Genomic DNA, 24,380 nt, shown 5'->3' with positions numbered 1-24,380 from the left:
TTGCTTGCAGATCCTTGGAACATGCAGCAAAACAGAAGCACTGTTATTATGCTTGGCAGCAGTCAGTTTTGTCTTCCCTCTGTATTCATCCAGAGGCTCTGAAATGAAAGGCTCTGAAATGAAAGGGACCGTCTCTCCCCATATGAACCCCAGAGAGTGCTGAGGTCAGCTGGAAAGAACCAGTTGAATATCCCTGGGCCAAAGGAGGCCAGATTGAAGACTACCCGGGAACGGGCCTTCTCTGTCACAGCTCCACTACTGTGGAACCAACTCCCGGAGGAAGTGCGGGCCCTGCGATGCTTGGACCAGTTCCGCAGGGCCTGCAAGACCATTCTATTTAAATTGGCCTTCACTTAATGCTGAGATAAGATAGATACGCTGAAGATGTTATTAGCCACTGAATTTCATAAGATCTATGTTATAGCACCTTAATGTTAATTTAATTTAATATAAGCTGTTTTAAATGATGGTTTTATCTAAATGTATTATTATGTATTATGGTTTTATTGTATACTGTGTTGTAAGCTGCCCTGAGCCTGCTATGCGGGGAGGGCGGGTTATAAATAAAAAGTTATTATTGTTATTATTATATTATTATGTTCGTTTCTACTAGGGGTGTGCAAAAAAACCCCCAAACCCAGTGCTGTTCAGGTTCAGCTGTATTGAACATGGAAAATATTGGTATTTTTCAATATTTCTGAACTTCAATATCAGTATGGTTATTTGGATTTGGAATTTTTCAGAAATCCTAATTTTTTCCGACTTCATTATCCCCATAGGGTATACTAGACAATTGGTCTGGGGTATCAGGAGCTTGAGGGGCTATTTTTTTGAGGTAGAGGTACCAGATTTGCAGCATAGCTGCTGGTGCCTCTCAGCAAACCCCCCCCCCACAAGTTTCAGAAAGATTGGACAGGGGGGTCCAATTCTGTGCCCCCCCAAAGAAGATGTCCCCATCCCCTGTTGGTTTCATTGGAAGAAAAAAAGGTGTTCAAAGGGATTGCAGTCCCTTTAAATGCCTTCCCCAAGCTGCAGCTCCATGAGTGAACCCTAAAGGTGTTTAAATGGCTTGCCATCCCTTTAAACACCTCCAAGCAGCAAGTTCACCCGGAAGGCATTTAAAGGGATTGCAACTGCAAGTATCCAGCAGTCTGGAAAGATCTGGAATATTTTTGGGATTTTTGGGGCTTGGCCAAAAAATAGCTCAATCTATATCTGGCTGAAAGAATATCTGAAAAATGCCATTTTTTTACGGTTCAGATTTAGCCGAATGTGCTCCCCTAGTTTCTATTAACTATCTATGCAAGATATAAAGATGGTTCAAGTTAAAGTTGCCAGCCCTTTGATGCAGGGTGATATCCTATCCTCACACCCTCTGTTTTTGATGCACGGCCTAGAACTGACCCTTACGGTTAGCTTGATGAAACCGTTGCAAAGACTAATAATCAAGGGATATTAAAAGATGCCTCCATACATTTACAGTGCAATCCTAAGGAGAGTTATACTCTTCTGAGTTTATCAAATTCAGTGGATTTAGAAGGGTGAGGGTGGCACTGTAAGTCAGAGATGAGAACAGGTGTGCATATTTCAGTACCAACAGAGAGAGTCATACATTGAACACAACAGGCAGTGCAAAGCATTTAGATTGCCTCTTTATTACATAAGAGCATTCATCAATAAAGCATTCTTAAGTTTTTTTTCTTTACATAAGAGCATTCACTAATTCTTGCAGAAGGTCCATGAATTTGCTTAGTGTATTATGAAGGTTGTTGATTCTGCTGGAGCATCTGTTAAGTGAACAGCTTTCCAAGCAGGGAAGAGACATTGCCAGTGGTACAGGTGCCTCATCTGCTTAAAGCATAAGCAACAAGGAGTATAATTTAAATAAGAAAAAAAAGGTAAACTGCATTGAGCAGTCTACATTTTTGTATTAGATATTAGCAGTTTTAATGGGTCGATTTTTTTCCTTGAAAAAATACATTGCAAATACTCTCTTGGGGCACGGGCTGTTTGAAGAAATATTTGTCTTGGAGGTTGTAAAGTGCTGCATTTTCTCATATTTGATTACCGTAGACAAAACTAGTATTCTGCATAAGTAAACCCAGTTTTCCAGCTTGTCAAGATCATGCTGTATTCTATGTCTCTGTCTTCTACTGTATTTGTGATCCTCCCAATTTAGTATCATTTGCTATTTTAATCAGCATTCCCTCTATTCCTTCATTCAAATAATTTATAAAGATGTTGAACAAAACAGGTCCCAGGAAGATCCTGGAGGCACTCCATTTGTCTCTCCCCTCCAGGAGGATGAGGAACGATTCACAAACGCTCTTTGGGTGCAGTCTATCAGCCAGTTACAGATCCACATAACAGTAACCACATAACATTTTACCAACTTGTCAATAAGAATAGTATGTGAAATCAAAAGCCTTACTGAACTCAAGATAAACTATGTCTACAGCATTCCCCTGAACTATCAGGGTAGTAGCTTTCTCAGAAAAAAAAAAGAGATAAGGTTAGTCTGACATGACTTGTTCTTGAGGAACCCACATTGGCTTTTAATGATCACAACCGTTTTTTCTAAATGTTCCAGGACTGACTGTTTAATTATTTGTTCATAAACTTTTCCAGGTATAGGTGTCAAGTTGACAGGTCAGTAGTTACCAAGATCCTCCTTTTCCTCCTGGGGACAACATTTGCCTGCCTCCAGTCTTCTGGCACCTCACCTATTCTCCAAGAATTAAAAAAAAATAATGGACAGAAACTCAGAAATTATGTCCACAAGTTCTTTTAGTACACTTGGATGCAGTTCATCTGGCCTTTTAATTTCATTTAAAGGAACTAGGAGTTTATGTACTACCCCTGTGCTGATCCTAGGCTATAACTCCCTTCCCTCATCATATGTTCTGTGAGGAAAAGTACAGGTTTCCAGCACCTTACCCACCCAAGTTCTGGTTGAGGGATCTTTTGTGACTTTGGATACACAAATGCAGGCTTGGTCTAATATTTTTATGAACTAAGGTAGACCTTTTCAAGTAAAGAAAGTTGATTTTATTAACAAGTGGCCATAAAAAAGAGAAAACAGATCATCCTAGAAACAGTTCTTAATTTTTTATGTCTTAAAGACTCTTATACCTTATCCAAACATATCTTAACTTAGGTGCCAGGTATATTTTATCAACCCTCAGCTGTTTTTGTTAGAACCCACCATCGTATGTGAATGTATACAGCCCCTGAGGTAGAGAGATCTGGACATTGAGAAAATAGTGTGAGAAACTAGCAGTATATGTACAGTTTAGGATTGGGGTGGGGTGAGGAAGTGAGAATGGGGGTGGGGGTGGGAGAAGTTGTATTAAGAAAGGCAAACACTGGGGCGGGGGGGGGAGGACAGATTCTGTCTGGTCCTGGAGAAAAGGGTGATGGCCTAGTAGTCTGATGATTGATAGACAGCTTTTTGGGAAGGGGGCAGAAATTAGAGGTGAAGAACTAAGAGTGGGAGAGCTCTGCCTAACGAGTCTGTAAGCGGTTTGTGTGTGTGTACACCTTTCCTGATCATTTGATTGTGAGGTGGGAATTACCTCATCTTTGACTACTCTGTGGGAGGTGTTTTCTTCATTGTTTGAGCTTACTGTTATGTTTATTCTGAGAATACTTTCCTGGAAGTAAACCTCACTGAATAGAAGTGAGTAGGATTCTGAGTAAACCTGCTTAGAATTGTTCTCTACGCTTTGTAAAGATTCAAGGGTCTAAGAATTACAGTACCTGCCACAAATTTATCCTTGGCATTTTGCAAGATAATTCCATTTCCTGCTGGCTCATAAGGACTTTTCCAGCTAATTTCTTTTGTGTCGTTAGATGGAGGGATAATTTTACGAACCCTGAGATTGTTAAGTTTTGGGGCAATATATTCTAAATGTCTTCGTCTGAGGGGATGCACCATCTCCTAATTTATTAAGCAGACTTCCTTATTGGAGTTTATGATGCTTTTCCCTGCCTCATCCCTTAACATGTTATGGTTTGGGATGTGAAGGGCAGGGTTCAGAGGGGCAGTGCCTCCAAGGACTCATGAGGACAAGAGGCTCTTTAGGAGTTCTTTTCATTGGAGGAATGCTCCTTATTTTTTGTCTGCATTTGTAGTCTATTTCATACATTTAAATTTAAAGCCCTATACGGGGAGGGGCCAGCACACCTTTGGGACCGCCTCTCCCTGTATGAGCCACAGAGGTCTTTACAATCAGTGACCCCGCAGCTTTTATTAGCTTATGTATGAGATGAATAAATACAAATGTATAGCCCCAGAGACGTCCATCTGGCCTTGACGAGGGCCAGGGCCTTTTCAGCCCTGGCCCCTGCCTGGTGGAATGAGCTCTCCCTGGAGATCTGGGCCCTGCGGGATCTGTTCCAGTTCTGCAGGGCCTGTAAAACAGAGCTCTTTTGCCAGGCTTTCACTTGTTACTGGCCTTCCCCCTTCATTCCATCCCAGTGCTGTAAGAGCTACTGGACCTGGACAACAGGCCATGTCTGTGAGAAAGAACCTACCAATTTAGTCATTCTGTAACTTTAGATATATATATATTTAAATTATATATTTATATAATTTATTAAGTTTATTAATAATATATTAAGTTATATATTTAAATTAGTCTTTTATTGTTTTTATTATTGATTGTTTTTATTATGTAACCCTCCCTGAGCCTGTCCTACGGGAAGGGCAGGCTAAAAATCAAATAAAGATAAAAAAAATAACTTAGAATCATAAGAGTTGGAAAGGACCTTCAGGGTCATCTAGTCCAGTGCACTGCACATTTCAGGAAATTCACAAATACCACCCTCCCCCCCCCCCCCCCACACTCAGTGACTCCTGCTCTGTGCCCAGAAGATAGCAAAAGACCTCCAAGATCCCTGGCCAAATTGGCCTGGAGAACATTTCTTCCTGACCCCAAAGTGCTGATCAGCATTTCCCTGGGCATGTAAGAAGGGGCCGCAAGAACTAAGCCCTGATGCAACCCTTCCTGCCCTCCTTCTCATGATCTGCTCAAGTTCACAGAATCAGCGTTGCTATCAGATGGCCATCTAACCTCTCTTTAAAAACCCCCATAGAAGGAGAGCCCACCACCTCCTAAAGAAGCCTGTTCCACTGAGGAACCGCTCCAGCTGTCAGGAAGTTCTTCCTAATGCACATTGCAAAGTGTGTATTCACAATTTATCTCTGCCATATAAGACAAGAGATTTGTACGTTGAGTTCTATACATTTGTATTTATTCATCTCATACGTAAGCTAATAAAAGTAGTTTTCTCTCTCAGTCAACTGTAGGATTATCTTAATTTTAAGATTAACCCAAATGAAGTAGTGCTGTAAACTAGTTTTGGGCAGCCCACACTGCAGTCCTTAGCAGCATTACATACTTCTAAGTCTATCAACCTTGGTGGATTTAGGATTGCACTGTTAGTTATGAAAACAGTTTCCCAGTAGGGTTGGCCAGGTTTAAAAGTGAAGATGAGCTATCTGGACTGTATGTTTCAGCTGTTGAGTGGGTATCTGAGTAGGTAGTCCATGGTATATGCCACCCCCCCCAGGTTTGGCACACAAGTCTCCTGTTGCTAATCATGCAAAAGCCTTCATTGTTTTTTGTTTTCTTTTGAATTCAGGATATGATTCCTCTTTTTCCCCCATAGGCAAAAGTACATGTTCCAGTGGAGAAACTGCAGGCTGCTCAGCAGTTCCTGAAAAAAATCTACCCCGATGAATCTAATGGCAAGATAACTTATGAGCAGAAGAAAGGAGTCAGTTTCTCAGAGGATCCATCAGAGAGTTCTTCACCTTTACCAAAAATGCCAACACATGATATAGAGGTAATCCAGGAAATACCTTATCAGATCTGTTCTGTCTCTTAAATTAGCAAGTTGAAAACTAGCGTGGTGTAGTGGTTAAGAGCACTGGACCCTAATCTGGAGAAACGGATTTGATTCCCCCGCTCCTCCACATGAAGCCTGACCTTCATGAAGACCGACTTTGGGCCAGTCACAGTTCTCTCAGAACTCTTTCAGCCCCACCTGCCTCTTAAGTTGCCTCTTGTAGGAAGAGGAAGGGAAAGGTGATTGCAAGCTACTTTGATACTCCTTAATGTAGAAAAAAGCCGGGTATAAACACCAGCTCTTCTCTTTTTCTTATCAAAAGGTTCATTTGTTGAGGATGCAGTCCAGTCAGAGGGCATCACAGTTATGTCCCACTGATTTCAGTGAACTTGGCTTTCCCTTTCCTCCTGAAATCAGTCTCTATGGCAAAGCACCCTGTCTCTTCCCAATGGTTAATGTGAATAGTAGTGAATCTTTTCCAGCACTGCAGGTGTTTGTAATTAATCCATCTTGTCCACAGGCTCTTATCTTCTTCAAGGCTGAAGCCAAGAAAAGTGGTAATTAGTTTTTCTTGAAGACCTGCAGTCCGTAAAGTGGGGGGAGGGGTGGTAGGAATTATGATGTAGTCTTCCAAGGAGTTCCTATGAATGTTGGCCCTGATTGGATGTGGGGCATCATCTGATGTCGGAGGGCCAAAAAGTATAATTGAGCTAGAGATCAATGGAAGGGGACGTCTGACTTGAAGATTTTACTGAACAGAGGCCTGGTCTGTGTTGAATGGTAGAAGAATACTTAAGCTCTGTTTCTTTGGAAACTGAAATTCTGTGACTGCACCATCTAATGTCTGGTATCAGTGTGCTAGACAGAAAAAACAGCTTTTATTGTTTTGTGCTATTTAATCAAGCAGACTGTGTTGCCTAATGGTATTCTTTCCTTTTTTTGTTTTGTTTTGTGCGTGTTCCTTGGTAATGTTTTCAGGTGTACACATTCGCCCCCTCCTTTGCTTGCTTCCCTTTCATGAGCAAAACCCCCTTCCTCTTTGTGGGATGAGTCGGGAGAGTAATTGCAAGAATGTGGGATAGCTGAACACAGGAGGGGCACCTTGCCATGTTTGTTACCTGCTGAGGAATTATGGGAACTGTCATTTTCTCAGCTAACTATAGCTTGAACCCTGGAAAAGGGAGGCACTTGAGTAAAAAAGGCTTTTAGTTTGTTCCTTAAAGTAAAACTAAAAAATGAGCTAACTGTATACTTTGCAAACAGAAGGTCCCAAATTTAATCTCTGGTATTCTAGTAACAATCTCAAACTTCCAGAAATGGGGAAGACCTCTGGTCTGGGAATTTGGAGAGGCATTGCCCTTAGAGGTAGACTGTACAGTACTAGGTTGACCAATGGTCTGAAACGTTCATTCAAGGCAACTTCATATTTTTGTATTTTTTTAGTGAAAGGAAGGCAGTTTGCCTTCATATTGTGTTTTTTTTTTTCATTAGTAGGTCTTGGAGTACTTTGCAAAATGCTTCTAAGTTTTTTTAAAAAAGCCTTAATTTGGAGTGAAGAATGGTTAACAAGCTTCTCTTAAGAACACACCTAAATATAGTTCAGTACAGTGTTGTTACATAATACATGGTTAGGTAGAGCATGCATCATTTCTGGGGGGAAAAGGGAAGGAAAAATAACGGTCTGTTGCAATGTGGTAGGAGAAGCTTTTAAGATGCCTCACAAAATTCAGTCGCTGGTTCTGCAGTGAGAGCTTAATAATAGCTAGTATTATCTTTGGTTTAACACTTTTAATCTTAGCAGGTTTGTTTCTAGACATGAGGTCCTGAGATCTTCTTGTCCTTGCAGATGTGTTTGTGAGAAGATGGGTTCATATATAACCTTTATATCCTATGCTCTCCACCAAAGCAGCTGAGGTATTTTGTAAGCTCCTCCATACCCACAATCGTTAATAGTAGACATGTCTTCTACACAGCTATGACCACAATTATGACAATATTCTTTTCAGGCATTCCCTGTTCCTCTCTGCCTATCTATCTAGTAGGTAAAAAAGGTAGTCCCCTGTGCAAACAGCAGTCATTTTTGACTCTGAGGTGACATCGCCTCATGACGTTTTCATGGCAGACTTTTTACGGGGTGGTTTGCCATTGCCTTCCCCAGTCATCTACACTTTCCCCCCCAGCAAGCTGGGTACTCATTTTACTGACTTGGAAAGGCTGAGTCAACCTTGAGCTGGCTACCTGAACCCAGCTTCCACCGGGATCGAACTCAGATCGTGAACAGAGAGCTCGGACTGCAGTACTGCAGCTTTACCGCTCTGCCATGGGGCTCTTAATATCTATCTAGTACACTTATTTAAAATCCTGCCTTTCTTCTAAGGAGCTCAGGGTGGTATACATGAGTCTCTCCTCTGTTTTATCCACATAACAAGTTCTGTGAGATGAACTACTGTGAGAGACAACAACTGGCCCAAAGTCATCCAGCAAGTTCATGGTGTTTGTGTGTGGGGGGGATTTGATTTTGGGTCTCCTAGACATCTAACCAGGACACCACACTGGTTTCTAGACAGCTGTGGCTGTTACCTAGGAGATTGAAGAATATGTATGCCCCTATATAAATTTGAGTGCCTCCTATTGGGATACTTGGAGAAAGGTTTTGACTTCATTAGTTAGTTCATAAGCAATGTGAAAGACAGGCAAATGGATGGGTGGGGAGGGAGGGAGGGAGAGGTGGAAAGAAAGTGACTTTAACTTTAAATGTTTTCTCCAAGCCACTGGCTTGGCTTGGAGAAGTGATTTAAAGAGAGAAATACTTTCTCCAAACCAGCTGATGAGGCAGTGGGGGCTTTGAGAGCCACACAATATATGTGAAAGAGCTACAAGTGGCTCCTGAGCCGCAGTTTGGCCACCCCAGCCTTTTACTTTACTGGTCTGGGGTGTTCTCAGCTTTTGTTACAGATTGTAATTTTAAACTGATGATCGTTTTGATGATTTTGCTCTGTGGTGTTCTGAGCAGGTTTGTCCTAGAGAGGTGGCAAAGAAATGTATTAAAGAAATCAATAGCTATTGCATGCTTCTGTTCCATTAAAACCTGCTTTCTTAAACAAAGAAAACTGTGTGCGCATGTGTTTGTATTCATTGTAAGTTTGTGACTTATTCATGTTCTTAGTGTATACTGGAATTTAATGGATTTCAGTTAGTCACAGGTAATTCTTGAACTTAATCCAGGAGGCTTTTACAGAACCAACAGAAGTTTCGTCCCAGTGCCAGACAGGAGGGTCTTTACTGCACGGTGCCTTTAACGAAGAAGAGTCCGCAAAGTTTTTCCAGGAAGCTCTAAATCAGTGGAGAAGCAGAAATTCTCCTCGAAAGCATACAGAAGAACGTTGTTGTCAGTCTGAGCCAGGTATAGAACAATAGCTGCTAACTAATGTTTGAGAAAAACATGTTTTGCGTAGCAATGCATTCTTCAGTCTGAACAAATACGCACAACCCTAATTTACACTGGGCTTTCAAGCTAAGTGCAGTTACGACAGATAACGTTTCAAAATAAGATACAAAATATAACAATTTATTGTGTTTTTCTAAAAACAGAACGTCAGAAATAACAAAATGCAGCTGCAGATTCTCTCTTCAGCATATGGCAGTCACAGCTGTTCCACACAAAGGGCTGGATCAGGACTAAATTTTCCACTAATCTGAATTTGTCCATTGGTTTTCCCCTTCCCACTGTAGACCCTGTCCCAACTTGAAGGAGAGCATTATGGAGAGCATTGGGCTATTGTGGAAGGGGGGAAAATAGCAAAGTGCAATTTAGCAATGGGAAACTTAATCTGGATCCACCCCAGAGATGAATGAAGAAGAAGAACATAAGAAAAGATCAGACCAATAGTCCATCTAGTCCAGCATCCTGTCTCACACAGTGGCCTCTGGATGACCAACAAAAGGGGATAGAGGCTGAGGTCTTTCCCTGATGGTGCCTCCTGTCTCTGGGATTCAGAGGTTTAATGCCTCAGCCATCATGGCTAGTAGCCATTGATAGACTTATCCTCCCTGAGAGCCAGTTTGGTGTAGTGGTTAAGTGCACAGACTCTTATCTGGGAGAACCGGGTTTGATTCCCCATTCCTCCACTTGCACCTGCTGGAATGGGCTTGGGTTAGCCATAGCTTTCGCAGGGGTTGTCCTTGAAAGGGCAGCTGCTGTAAGAGCCCTCTCAGCCCCACCCACCTCACAGGGTGTCTGTTGTGGGGGGAGAAGATATAGGAGATTGTAAGCTGCTCTGAGTCTCTGATTCAGAGAGAAGGGCGGGGTATAAGTCTGCAGTCGTCGTCTTCTTCTCTGAAGCTATCTAAAGTTGTTTATTCCTGTGGCCATCACTACATCCTCTGGCAGTAATTTCCACATTTTAATCACTCTTGTGTCAAGTATTTCCTTTTGTCTCTACTTCTCAGCAGTTTCATTGGCTGCCCTCACATTCTAGTGTTTTGAAAGAGGGAGAAAAAATTATCTTTGTCAACTTTCTTCACCTCATGCATAATTTTATAAACCTCTATCATGTCCCCCCCCCCCGCCCCGCTTAGTCATCTCTTTTCTAAACTGAAAATTCCCAGACACTTCAGCCTCTCCTCATAAGGAAGGTACTCGAACCTTCTAATCATCTTAGTTGCCCTCCTCTGTACTTTTTCCAGCTCAGCAATGCCTTGTTGAGACACACTGACCAGACCTGTTGTTACAAGTAGGGAACCAGGGAGGGCATTCTGTTGACTGCCACCACTCTGGTAAGGGTCTGCCTTAGAGGGCCCAGAGCACCCACCTGGCCCCTGTCTTCCTTCTCGGCAAGCACCTTGGAGAGCCAGTTTGGTGTAGTGGTTAAGTGAGTGGACTCTTATCTGGGAGAACCGGGTTTGATTCCCCACTCCTCCACTTGCAGCTGCTGGAATGGCCTTGGGTCAGCCATAGCTCTGGCAGAGGTTGTCCTTGAAAGGGCAGCTGCTGTGAGAGCCCTCTCAGCCCCACTCACCTCACAGGGTGTCTGTTGTGGGGGAGGAAGATAAAGGAGATTGTAAGCTGCTCTGAGTCTCTGATTCAGAGAGAAGGGCGGGGTATAAATCTGCAATTCTTCTTCTTTTATCTGTGACCAAAGAGGCATGAAAACCTAGGCAGTATAACAATAAGTTTATTGTTACGTCCTCAAGAACAAACAAGTGGGTTGTAACTTTTAGTGCAGTAGTGAACATAGAAAACAGTAAAGATAGTAGAAGGAAAAATAAAAGCCCTGAAATGACTAACTATATGTTCCCTTCCTTCTGATTCCAACTGACTCACGACTCTTTGGATGAGGGATCTCTAACTTCTCTCCAGCTCAGTCTTTCTAGAGAGAACACTTCTCCCTCTCTAGCTAGGCCTTTTATTGTTTCCTTTCAGATCCCACCCCTCTGTTCTCCACTGGGCATGTTTTCCCACCAAAATTTCTGCCCAATCGGGGACAGAAGGGATCTTGGGAAATGTTGGCTCTGTAGCTACTCTGATACAAACTTCCCTAGAGTTTGGAGGCCTCACTAGGCCTAAGATCATGACAACTCTACACTGTACAGTATTCCAAATGAGGCTGCACCATAGATCTATATAGGGGCGTTTCAATATTGGTCATTTTATTCTCAATCCCTTTCTTAATAATCCATAACATAGAGCAGAGGTGGCCAACGGTAGCTCTCCAGATTTTTTTTTTTTTGCCTACAGCTCCCATCAGCTCTAGCCATTGGCCATGCTGGCTGGGGCTGAAGGGAGTTGTAGGCAAAAAACATCTGGAGAGCTACCGTTGGCCACCCCTAACATAGAGTTTGCCTTTTTCACCCCTGCAGCACACAGTACTCTTAGGATACTCTTAGGAGCATTATTAGCTACCTACATAGGATTGTAAACATTCAGTTGTGTTTGTCTGATATATGTATCTGGGTTGGACAGTGGAAGTAGGAAATTCTGAGATAGCATGTTCCTAGTTCCTGGTGCTGAGTACTGAACATGCATCTACACTGGTAAATTAAGTGTGAATAATTGATCAGTGAAGAAGAAGATATTGGATTTAAAAACCCCCCTCCACTCCAAAGAGTCTCAGAGCGGCTCACAATCTCCTTTACTTTCCTTCCCCACAACAGGCACCCTGTGAGTTGGGTGGGGCTGGAGAGGGCTCTCACAGCAGCTGCCCTTTCAAGGACAACCTCTGCTAGGGCTATGGCTGACCCAGGACCATGCTAGCACGTGCAAGTGGAGGAGTGGGGAATCAAACCCAGTTCTCCCAGATAAGAGTCTGCATACTTAACCCCTACACCAAACTGAAGCATCTGCAGTGGCTGCATGGCCAGGATTGGGCTTTCACTGGACCAGCAATTAATGAGGGTTTTTTTTTTTTTTTGAGATTTCCCTCCTCCCCCCCCCCCCACACACACATGCTTTTGTTGTTAGAATGTAAGAGTTACCACTGATTATGGGAAACTGTTGTTAAATTAATATGTTTGAGTGGTAGCTAATATATTTGTCTATATTCTTACAGAAATTACAGAAACCTGTGAGGCACAAACAAGTCCTCCAATTATGAAAAAACCCGTGGAAATTCAGTTTGAAGAGGATAGCTTGAAATATATGGAAAAATTATGGCTTAAGAAATATAAAAGGTATTCATGAAGTTGCCTACACACATAAAAGAAACTGTGTTTCCTGATCTAGTTTCCTCTTTTAATGTTGTATTTTTATAAATCGAAGTATTTGTACAATGCTATTGGAAATTATTGTTTTATAGTTAAGTATGTTACTAATATTAAATTGAATGAGTTAATATTAGGGGATTATATTGTTAAATTAGCAAGCAGTTGAAATGTTGTTTACTTCTCTGTTCACAGAAGAAACTAGGGGTATGAATTTTAGTGTTGAAAAGAATAGCGGTTTAGTATTGACTTGCAGTGATTTGCTGCACTCGGCTTCGAACCAAACAATAACATGCAGCCATTCTTAAAAGAGCTGGGCAATGTGGTTGAAGGCCAACTTCAGTCACAGTGTGCAGACAAAAAGGATTTGCGGTATATTACCACAGTTTTGAAGCCTTTCTTTCTTTTTTTATTTTTATAGAACTCCACTTGAGATGTTGCCAGATGTTCTAGGAGATGAACTTAAACCTACCAAATCTCTGATAAATGAAGCTCCTGATACTACTTGGGTTGGAGAAGAGGAAGAAGAGGATGAGGAAATTGTAAATGCTCATTTAGCAGGTTTGCTGGCCTTCTCGATCCATTATATAGAATAGTATTCCCATACGCAAGACGTTATAAGACTCTGATTGGTTAATCAGGTTTTTGAGAAGATGACTATCAGGGCTCAGTCCAACACTTGCGGTGTGTGGTGTATGTCAGTCCCTTCTGCTTCTCTGCGTCAGTGCAGCAGATGAGGATTGATTGAGAGACCAGTGAAATCCATTTTCTTTCTTTTTCTTGATAACTTTTTACTATTAATTAAAATAGCGGTACTGAAAAGAGGGCAGAGGGAAATTATAGGTATTATATTGATGAACAGCATTGAAGTAAATATAGAACATTTAACGTAGACATTTAAGATACATAATATTCAGTAATTTCTGAATACTGTGCTTATTATTAAAGCCTGACATTTATTACTATTAGTTAGTATTATTAAGATAAATTATTTCATTATATGTTCTAATACATCTTAGTATTACCACTGTTATCATAGTCAAATTTAAATCAAAGAGTACTTTTTAACAGCATTTTTTGAACTAAAAAGAAAACAATAAAATAGGTTCTCATATATATATATAATTTATATATATAAATTAATTTCATAGTCTCATATGTTATTTCAAGAAGTGTAGCATTATTTCAGATAGTACTTCCATCATAATATTATCTATAATAATTATCTATAATAACTTTAATTATATTAGTGCAGTTATATTAATCGCCGAAGTGGTTATCCCTGTTATCTGATGTTGAGTTGGTCTTTCTGTGCCTTTTTCACAGGAGTGTCTTGAACAGCCTATTGGTTGTTGGAGCATAGCACTATAAATGTGGGAATCTGAATGTCCTCTTTTCCCCCCTTCAAACAATCCCTGGTTATATTTCCTCCTCTTTTCTCTTTCTGGAATGTTGCATTGCTTTGGTATTCTCAGTTTACTCATGTGATTTCCTAAATACTATCGTCTCAGAGATCTGAGATACTGTAAATGCTTGTTTTATTTTAGGATTTTCCAATTTAATATCAGTTGTGTTATCTTAATGAGATATCTCAATCTCTCACTCCTCGAATATGAAACTAGAGAGTGTCCTTTCATGTTTCCTTAATCTGGAGTTGTTTGTCTGCATAGTATTTCACAGGCGTATGCAATAGTACAAGTCTTTTCTTAAAAAACTGGCAGGGTTTTTTTTTATTCCAGCTGAAGAGATGAAAAAATTCTGGGCAGATGTTAGGAAAGAAGAGCCTGAGGCAGTTCCTGTAAACCTTGAGCCTTCTCTGAAAATTGAGATCCTTGAAGATGTAAGTACGTATTGCACAGTCTGTTCCATTCTGTTTTATTTGTTGCTGCTAAAAGCTCTTATAAACATATATAATATGATCTTCCACAGTGTCCATTTCAGACAACTTAATCTTCATTTATTTTTAAAAAAAATGAAGACAGGGAATTTTTCCCTCCTAAGCCTATTGTTACAATGCTTCAGCAATATATAGACATTTTAGTGCCACTGAAAAAAAAATCTGTCATCTTTTTGGAAGGAAGGGAGTTTTACTGCAACCAGTCATTGAACAGTGGACTAGAGGTGGGTGGGTAGGATAAAGAAAACTGGCAAAACATTATGCACAAGGGAAATCCTGTGACAGAACTGGCTTCCAAGAAAACATCGGGGTAAAAGAACTGGAGAGAAAAGAGGGGGAAAACAACAATCCCAAAGTGAAAACTAAGGACACAAAAATGTGTGTAGAAATCGGGACATAAACTGAAGCAATAGAGGGCAAAACTGGCAAGAAGACCCCATATGGAAAGCTGCTGAATGAATGGGAGCCTGTGTGGTATAGTGGTTAGTGTTGAACATGGATCTGGGAGGCCCATGTTCAAATCCTCCTCTGCCATGAAGCTCGTTTGAGTAACTTCAGACCAATTAATTAGTCTTCATTTGGCTACCTCACAGAAGTGTTATGAGGATGAAATAAGGAGTGGAGGACCATGCACATGCCACCTTAAGCTTAAGAAAGCAAGGGTGGGATTAAAAATGTGCTACACAGAATATCCTGTGGATTTACCACAGGACTTTCGCGATGCAATCATCATCGCCCTATACAAGAACAAAGGGGAAAAGTCAGACTGCTCCAACTACCGGGGGATAACCCTGCTCTCCATCGCAGGCAAAATCCTTGCCAGAATACTCCTGAACAGACTGGTGCCCACCATTGCAGAAGAACTCCTCCCAGAGAGCCAGTGCGGCTTCAGAGCTAACAGGAGCACCACCGACATGGTATTTGTTCTCAGGCAGCTCCAAGAGAAATGCAGGGAACAGAACAAGGCTCTGTATGTGACTTTTGTCGACCTTACCAAAGCTTTCGATACCGTTAGCAGGAAAGGCCTGTGGCAAATCTTGGAACGTTTAGGATGTCCCCCAAGGTTCCTCAGCATGATCATCCAGCTACACGAAGACCAGCGAGGCCAAGTCAGACACTGCAACGACCTCTCGGAGCCCTTCCCAATAGGCACAGGTGTAAAGCAAGGCTGCGTTCTCGCGCCAACTCTCTTTACGATCTTCTTTAGCATGATGCTTCAAAGAGCCGCAGTAGATCTAGATGAGGACGATGGTGTCTACATCCGCTATCGCACCGATGGCAGCCTGTTCAACCTGAGGCGACTAAAGGCACACTCCAAGACAATGGAAAAACTCATCCGAGAGCTACTGTTTGCTGATGATGCTGCACTTGTCTCCCACTCGGTATCAGCTCTGCAGCATATGACGTCCTGCTTTGCAGAGGCTGCCAAGCTATTCGGCCTAGAAGTTAGTCTGAAGAAGACAGAAGTTCTCCACCAGCCTGCACCCCAGGAAGATTATCACCCTCCCTGCATCACTGTGGGTGAATCAGTTCTGAAGACAGTCCAGCAGTTCAGCTACCTGGGGTGCATCATCTCCTCAGATGCCAAGATCGACAAGGAGATTGACAACAGGCTGGCAAAGGCAAACCGTGCATTTGGCCGACTGCACAAAAGAGTGTGGAGCAACAAGCATCTGAAAAAAGGCACAAAGATCAATGTTTACAAAGCGGTTGTGATGACAACCCTCATCTATGGCTCCGAATCGTGGGTTTTATACCGTCATCACCTGCGACTCCTTGAGCGCTTTCATCAGCGCTGCCTTCGCACCATCCTCAACATCCACTGGAGTGACTTTGTGACCAACACTGAAGTCCTCAAGCGGGCAGAGGTTACCAGCATCGAGGCACTGCTGTTGAAGACGCAGCTGCGCTGGGCAGGGCATATTTCTAGGATGGAAAACCACCGCCTTCCCAAGATTGCCCTGTATGGCGAACTCTCCACCGGCCATCGAAATAGAGGGGCACCAAAGAAGAGGTACAAGGACTCCTTGAAGAAATCCCTTAGCACCTGTCACATCAACCATCACCAGTGGTCTGACCTAGCCTCAGATCGCAAAGCATGGAGGCACACCATCCACCAGGCTGTCTCTTCCTTTGAGAATGCACGCATAGCTGGTCTTGAGGACAAAAGGAGATTGAGGAAGAATCGCACTGCTACAGGACCAACCCTAAATCAGACTTTTCCCTGCAGCCGCTGTGGCCGGACCTGCCTGTCCCACATTGGTCTTGTCAGCCACCAGCGAGCCTGCAGCAAACGTGGACTATTGCACCCTTCTTAAATCTTCGTTCGCGAAGCCAAGCCGAGAGAGAGAGACACAGAATATGCTTAATGCATGTTTTCCTGGATTTCCTGACATAATATGTCTGCCACATACTTGTTTTGAGACAGCTTCATGGAGGAGAAGTCCATCAGTGGCTGCTAGCCGTGGTGACTAAAGGGATCCTCCATATTCAGATGCAATAAACCTTCTGAATCCTGGTGCTAGGAGGCAACATTGGGGGGTGGACCTTGATCTCTGTGCCCTGCTTGTTGGACCTTCAGGGTAGTGAGTTGGCCACTGTGTGAGAGAAGATTCTGGGCTAGGTGGGCCTCTGGTTTTATCAGCAGGGCTGTTCTCATGAGTTGGAGTATTTCCAAGAACTTGCATTCTGCACCAGAGCTCAGTCTTGAGATATGGAAGGTGACGATGCAGAAAGAGTGTGCCTTTGAGTTTATCCTTAGTAACTTGGCTTTGGCAGCCAGTAAGCATAATGCTGCTACTTCAGATCTGGAATTAGGAAGCCGGCAAAAGGTATCTCTCAATCTTGGCACCTTGCCTTTTAGCGATCAAGTGCTGGATATAATCTGTTGGCACAATACTGCGCATAGCTGTCTGTGCGAGAGAAAAACTGGTCATTTGATATCAGCAGCAATAAATAAGGATTCTGCTCACTTAAAATGGGCTTGCCTCCATTCATGCTACGTAAAAAGAAAGGCATAGCAAGTAATTAGATTCCAATTGGCTCCTCCTCTCCATTTTGTAAGGGAAAGAGGAAAGTGGGGGAGCAATTTTAGAAGAAGAAGACCGTAGATTTATACCCCGTCCATCTCTCTGAATCAGTGTCTCAGAGCGGCTTACAATTTCCTTTATCTTCTTCCCCTACAACAAACACCCTGTGTGGTGGGTGGGAGAGTTCTCACAGCAGCTGCCGTTTCAAAGACAACTCTGCAAGAGCTATGGCTGACCCAAGGCCATTCCAGCAGCTGCAAGTGAAGGAATGGGGACTCAAACCTCGTTCTCCCAGATAAGAGGCACACTTAACCACTACACCAAACAGGCTCCCTGATACTTGGGCAGCCATAATTTTATAGTGGCTTATGCTCATTCATAACAAAATCCCCTTTTAGATTTCAGATGACAATATTGTTAAATGCTTTTTTTGTGAATGGTTTTTGTGGGCATGTGTGCGTGCCTGCCTGGAAGTCATGGCTGACTTCTGGTGATCCTTAGTGGGGCTTGGAGGCAAGGGACTTTCAGAGAGGTGGCTTGCTATTGCCTGCCTCTGTGTCATGGTCCTGATATCCCTTGGAGGTCTTCCACCCAGGTACTAGGCAGAGCCAGCCATGCTTAACTTCTGAGATCTGATGAGATTGGGCTTTTCTGGGCTAGCTAAGCCAGGGCTACATTGTTCTATGTTTGAGCCTTCAGGATGGAATGATCTGATTTTTAAAAATATACATTTATATTTGTTTTTAATAAGACTTGCGAGGAGGAGGCAGAAGAAGCTGCTGACTTTGTGATTATGGAAACTGGGTTTGAAGAGTTTGATGACTACAGGTAATGATTTTGACCTGGTTGTGATGTATGGGTGCACCCGGCTGCCCAGATTAATTTTGGTCAGCATCCCTGAAACTGCTTAGCGAATATCCATTGAGAATTGTACTGGGCAGCCCAGATCTTTGCTGCTTAGCAAGTGGATTCACTTCAGAGTTCCCCATAAAATAATACATTTTAGTAATAAAAAGAGAAAGGCTAACATGGTTTCATTTTATAGTTTTTCTTCTTTTCTAAATGTGTAGCTAATATTTGTGTTTCCATGCTGCCTTTTTCCAGTTACTTGAGTGTATATTGTGAGTGATCTGTATGAAATGGCTCCAGGATAAAATCATCATGACAGATGATTTCCAGAGTGCCAAAGGCCTTCTGAACTAAAAATATCTTAATATGCAATTCATATGTATTTTCAACATACACAGATCTGTAGGGGGAGACTTTCTGTGTGACAATCTGGTCATTTTTATTCCTGTTCCAATTTTCCCCATATACACCAAGCGGCACCACGTCAGAAAATCACAAAACTGAACCAGACATTTTTCTGGCACAAGCTGTCGATGTTCCCACGAGGTCACCTCTTTCTTCTGCAGTTGACAAAGAAAATGATTTAACTTTTCTTCGTAATAAACATGAAGAAACTCCTAGAGGTAAGCTTGAAACATCAGCTTTTGCTGTCAGAGGACTTGTGTCAACATTGTTTTTTGCCTATAGTTACATTATCTAGTGCTTGTTCACACTTCAAAAGCACAGAGTTTTATCACTTGGATCTAGCATTTAGAGGCAGTTTCTATGTCTGCTCTCAAAGGCACATCATCTTGGCAGCTGCCGGTGTGCCTAGCTGAGCAGTGTTTTGTAGAACTACTAGTTGGCAAAATTGGGTTGGAAAAGGGTTCACCCCAGATTGTTGCCATAGCTGATACAGATGGGTACAGAGCTGCCTCTGTTGAAACCAGCACTGCTGAGATCAGAAGTGCTAGATGAGCACTGAAATGGATGTCACACAGATGTTATCCAAGCATCTGCCATCAAATAATAACTTGTTTAATGAAAACATGATTGGATGAACTGTAACAGAATAAAGAGGGGGGAAAGGAAAAAAACTGCTCCAGCGTTTAGGTTTGGATGAAGGAGTTTTTCCTGTGGCCTGAACTTATTTGTGTTTTTAATTAACTTTTAAAATTACCTTTGAATTTGGAAATAGCCAAAATAAAGAAGGAGACCGCAACCAGCCATTTGTATAACAACAACGGCTTCTGTCTAAATTCACATTCCTCGTTTTATGTGTGAGCTGACATAACTTGTGTGTTTAATGGGCTGTTTTAAGATAATGATTTGAGAGACTGCATGCAGGGATTTAAATTGACATAATGTGTGTGTTCCCCCCCCCCCCTCCCTTAGCAAGCTCACCTTCTGTACAATCAAGAAGAACGGATGTTCTTTGTGATCCTTCCAGTACCGAAGAAGTTTCCAGCATTCCTTATGAAAGAGCTGCAACAAAAGAAGAAGCCATTGTAGGGAAAAAGAATCGCTCCTGCATGTCACTGGGGCAGATTTCGAGTTCTCTTGAGTTGGCTCCTTGTGAATCTTCCCCTCTGATAGAATTTCCTAAGGACTGCGAGAGAGCGCTAGAGTTGAGGGAAGCCTCATCAGTAACTACTGAGTGTTCCATGGTAAAAAAGAACCAATTGTTCCTCTTCACTTTTCACTGAACTGTTTTTCAAATTTGCAGTAAGAATACATTTCTAGCTCGCTTTTAGCCTAACTCACAGAATAAGACCATTTTTTGCACCGTGGGGACTAAAGGAATTTGTTTGTGCAAGGACATCAGTTGGCTGAGAGGAGGAAAAGCAAGAAAAGTGACCGCATAGGAAGGGTTGTGGCTCACTGGAAGAGCCTCTGCTTTGCATTTGGGAGGTCCCACTATCAATTCCCAGCATCTCCAATTAAAAACATGATTGGATGGAATGTAACATAGAATAAAGAGGGGGAAAGTAACAACTGTTCCAGCTTTTAGGCTTGGATTTTATTTGTATTTGTATCTCACCCTCCCCTAACGGGCTCAGAGCAATGAAGTCAATGGGTGAATGGAAAAAAAGGACCACACAGTAGGTGTTATGAAAAGGCCTCTGCCTGAGACCCTGAAGAGCCACTGCCAGTCACAATAGGCATTACTGACCTTGAAGGACTGATAGTGTGATTCAGTATAAGGCAGTTTCATGTGTGTTTATGTGCAAGATGCTTCCTCCGTTCTCTCTGAAGAGGATTTATACTTCTTTACCCTTGCCCTGTAGCCTTTCCAGGTAAAATATGTTATTTAGGAAATGTGTACGATGCCTTTCCAGGCCTTTTCCATTCACCTATTGACTTTTCAAGGGGATCCCGTTATTGCATGCACATGGAAGCATCTTCCATGGATGATTCTGTGAGCAGAATCCGGTAGGAAATTAGGACAGCCTGTTGCGGTTTGCTCACGAACCCTTTCATAAAGTTACTATGTGAACAGGAAATATTTGACTGGGATTGCATCTTTAATTCCCCCAACTTCTTTCACCGTTGTCATTCTGATGCCTTGCTCAGATAGTTTGACTCATGTTCTCTATGTAAGTTGTATATAGTATTTGTATGAACTCTTCCCCCTTCTATCAGGGAAAAATCTGAAAGCAGAAGCCAAGTCAGAGAGGCCATTATATGCTTGCCCAGTTAGAGCTACAGCCACTTAATAATTGACAAAAGAGAGGGGTAAAAAGGACGCTGCCTGGTGGCTTGAGTCAGTTGTGGCTCTCTCATGTTGTTAGACCCTGATATTGAAGGAAAACTGGTTTGCTATGTGATAAGAGAATTTTCAGTTATTCTTTGAAGTTCCTTGGGTACTGAGAACATAAAAGTGATTCCCTTGCAAGGTAGGCATTGTTTCTAGGTTTATAATAGTGGAGGCATTGCAGTTCCTGTGACCTTTTGAAAAATCTATGCTTCATTGTTATACATCAAGGCAATCCTGAGTAACTAAGCAAATTTCAGTGTCTCCAAATTTACTTAAACTATTTGTGCTGCATGAGAGGGGCCAAGATAATACATGTGGATAATTTTTGACTTTTCCCTTATATTTTTATGACATTTTAAAGAGCAATTGTATTGAGCTCATATGCTTTTAGGCCCTGCGCAGACATTAATCTTACAAACAGTTTATTTCCCTTAACCATGGTTGAACCTTAGTTGAAGACCAGCATGTAAAAATGAATCTTGAGGAGGGTTCTCAAGTCATACATTTGCATTAATCATAGTTAAGTATTGTGTGTACATAATTATGACAAATGCAAATGTATCGCTCGAGAACCCACTTCAAGATTCATTTGTATATGCTGGTTTTTACATATTACATGTACATTGAGGGAAACTAGGCTTTTCTTCCTCTCTGGCCTTTGTACCCATGAAGTAACAGGTAGTTCAGATGGGTGGTCTTGATGTCATTGTTTATTCGGGATCGTGAACCAGGATTAAGGCAGCAAACCTTGGTTAAACTTTATCTCACAGGCTCATAGAAGGCTTTATAGTTTTAAAATGCAGCCTGCAGTGGAAGTCCACACAGTGTGGTTTCAAAATAGCCGGTGGTTTTACCTTTCCAATCCCCTTTGTGTCATCTCAGTTGTTGAAAGAAGTGGCCTTAAAAGAGAAACCCATTTGTGTCCCATATCGAGGACTTGAGGGATTCTTTGCAATGAGTACAAGCTCTCAGGAAGTTATGGCGGACTTGTTTTCTTCACCACGGACAGCCAGGCAATCTCCAAGCAAGGGCATTTCATTTTCAGGTACGAATGGAAAACAAAAGTTCCCCATTTCTGTATGTGTCATTCACTGAACACACACTTTTAGGGCTTGGTATCCTCTATTACAATTTAAGGTATAAAGCATTATCTTTATCTGTATGAGTCAAGTCTAGGATGTAGTTCATGTGTGAATGAATCAAGCATACATGGGCATAAGTGTGAGCAAACAGACATGCATCATTCTCTTGTTTAAGCTATGTTATGTAAAGGAGAAATACAGTTATTCCAGTCACCTGAAGATTTAATGGTTGTTCTCTCAAGCTATGCTTTGAGGAAGGCATGTTTTCTGTTTTAATAGTAATGTGTATTAAGCTGTTTTGGAAATGGTTACTGAACCATTAATGGTCATATGAACATATGAAGCTGCCTTATACTGAATCAGACCCTTGGTCCATCAAAGTCAGTATTGTCTACTCAGACTGGCAGCGGCTCTCCAGGGTCTCAAGCTGAGGTTTTTCACACCTTTTTGCCTGGACCCTTTTTTGGAGATGCCGGGGATTGAACCTGGGACCTTTTGCTTACCAAGCAGATGTTCTACCACTGAGCCACCGTCCCTCCCTGTCAGAAATCATTGCTTTGAGTGAACAAGGTAGCTTAGTTTTTATTGAACAAACTATGCAACCATTTAAAATATATTTGTACTTTTTTTTGAGGGGGGTGTTCTTCTATGGCAAACTTTTGCATTAGAAGCATGGATGATAGAGTTGGCATTTCCAGGTTATTTGGATTTACAGTCTGGAACTACTAGGTTGCAGCTGTTAATTAGCAGGACTGGCCACTACCATTCCATCAGGCCAGTTTGGCCAGGGATCCTGGAGGAGGCTTTTTTGCCATCTTCTGGGCATAGAGCAGGGTTAAGTGTAGGGGTGGGGGGGGAGGTATTTGTGAATTTCCTGCATTGTGCAGGGGGCTGAACTAGATGACCCGGGAGTCCCTTCCAACTCTATGATCCTAAACAGGTCTATTTAGAATCCCACTGATAGTTACTCAAAAGGGCTTTCTCCCAGGAAAGTAACTAGAAGATGGTAACTAGTGTTCCCTTTAAGCTGATTTAGTGTGAGTTAGCTCACAGGTTTTTAGCCTCCGGTGCGCACATTTTTGTCTTAGCTCAGGAACAATGGCCCCAGCGCAAGCTAATTTATGAAATAGCTCACAACTTTAATGCTAGTAGCTCACGAAGTAGAATTTTTGCTCACAAGACTCCATAGTTTAGAGGGTGACCCAGTTTAATGAAAGTATCCTGTTCTACCAGTCGTGGTACTATTATAACAGTCCTCTTCTATGTCATTTTGTGATCTCTTAGACATGCTGGCAGTGCAGTCCTAAGAACACTTTCCTGGGAGAAAGTACTTTTGAGTAACTATCAGTAGGATTCTAAATAGACCTGTTTAGGATCATAGAATTGGAAGGGACTCCCGGGTCATCTAGTCCAGCCCCCTGCACAATGCAGGAAATTCACAAATACCTCCCCCTCACCCCTACACTTAACCCTGCTCTATGCCCAGAAGATGGCAAAAAAAGCCTCCTCCAGGATCCCTGGCCAAACTAGCCTGGAGAGAATTGCTTCCTGACCCCAAAGTGGCAATCAGCATTCCCTTGGGCATATAAGAAAGGGCCACAAGAACTAAGCACTGATGCAACCCTTCCTGCCCTCCCTCTCAAACTAATTGACTAATATTTCGAACTAATAAGAGTTTCTTAAGCTATTCACAATTACGTAAATATTTATGTTAAGAGGTGTTGGTTCCAAAGTTTTCCAAACACTCCAGGACATTTTCTTTGAGTATTCGCTGACTCTTTTGATTTCCAGAAACCTGGTACACTCTTTCCAGTACCCAACCCCCATATCTTGAAACACTAGTACTTGTCTTGAGTTTTTAACTGACTCTTATGGTGTCCAAGGGCAGTTTCTAACCGCACAAGAACAGAATCTCTGTACTCTTCAGAGGTAATTCCCTGTTTGACTAGGTAGGGAAATTCTCCTCTCATTAGAGTATTTATCCTCTTTCCTTGGCCTGAATAGGAGTCTTTGCCTGCTTCCCAAACTTTCTTGCCAACTTCCCCCCAGAAATCAGACAACTTAGTCAAGGCAGAAATCTTGATTGACTCTCTCCTCAGCATGCAGCTCTCAAGTCTTTCTCTGCTCAGCTGATGCTAACCAATCAGATTCCTTGGAACAGCCTGTCACTCAAGGTTTCGTGGCTCTGTGAAGGATTAACTCTTCACAGCCCTTTACCTGTTTGTACAGTACTT

At 42.1% G+C, this 24,380-nt stretch overlaps 1 protein-coding gene across 1 annotated transcript in view; it reads left to right on the top strand.

The window, feature by feature from the left end:
- ZBBX (zinc finger B-box domain containing) overlaps positions 1 to 24,380 on the top strand; it is a 54,299-nt gene that overhangs the window by 22,976 nt on the left and 6,943 nt on the right. Inside the window, exons 8-16 of the mRNA XM_060242444.1 lie at positions 5,674 to 5,850; positions 9,079 to 9,256; positions 12,402 to 12,522; positions 12,974 to 13,113; positions 14,292 to 14,392; positions 18,230 to 18,306; positions 18,802 to 18,950; positions 19,702 to 19,973; positions 21,947 to 22,109. Coding sequence (XP_060098427.1) covers positions 5,674 to 5,850; positions 9,079 to 9,256; positions 12,402 to 12,522; positions 12,974 to 13,113; positions 14,292 to 14,392; positions 18,230 to 18,306; positions 18,802 to 18,950; positions 19,702 to 19,973; positions 21,947 to 22,109 — 1,378 coding nt within the window. The remainder of the gene's footprint in view (positions 1 to 5,673; positions 5,851 to 9,078; positions 9,257 to 12,401; positions 12,523 to 12,973; positions 13,114 to 14,291; positions 14,393 to 18,229; positions 18,307 to 18,801; positions 18,951 to 19,701; positions 19,974 to 21,946; positions 22,110 to 24,380) is intronic.

The sequence above is a fragment of the Heteronotia binoei genome, chromosome 6 (genome assembly GCF_032191835.1).
Source record: "Heteronotia binoei isolate CCM8104 ecotype False Entrance Well chromosome 6, APGP_CSIRO_Hbin_v1, whole genome shotgun sequence".
NCBI classification, from domain to species: Eukaryota; Metazoa; Chordata; class Lepidosauria; order Squamata; family Gekkonidae; genus Heteronotia; species Heteronotia binoei.
Note: the sequence above shows the minus strand (reverse complement) of the source record. Positions and strands in the feature narration are given on the sequence as shown.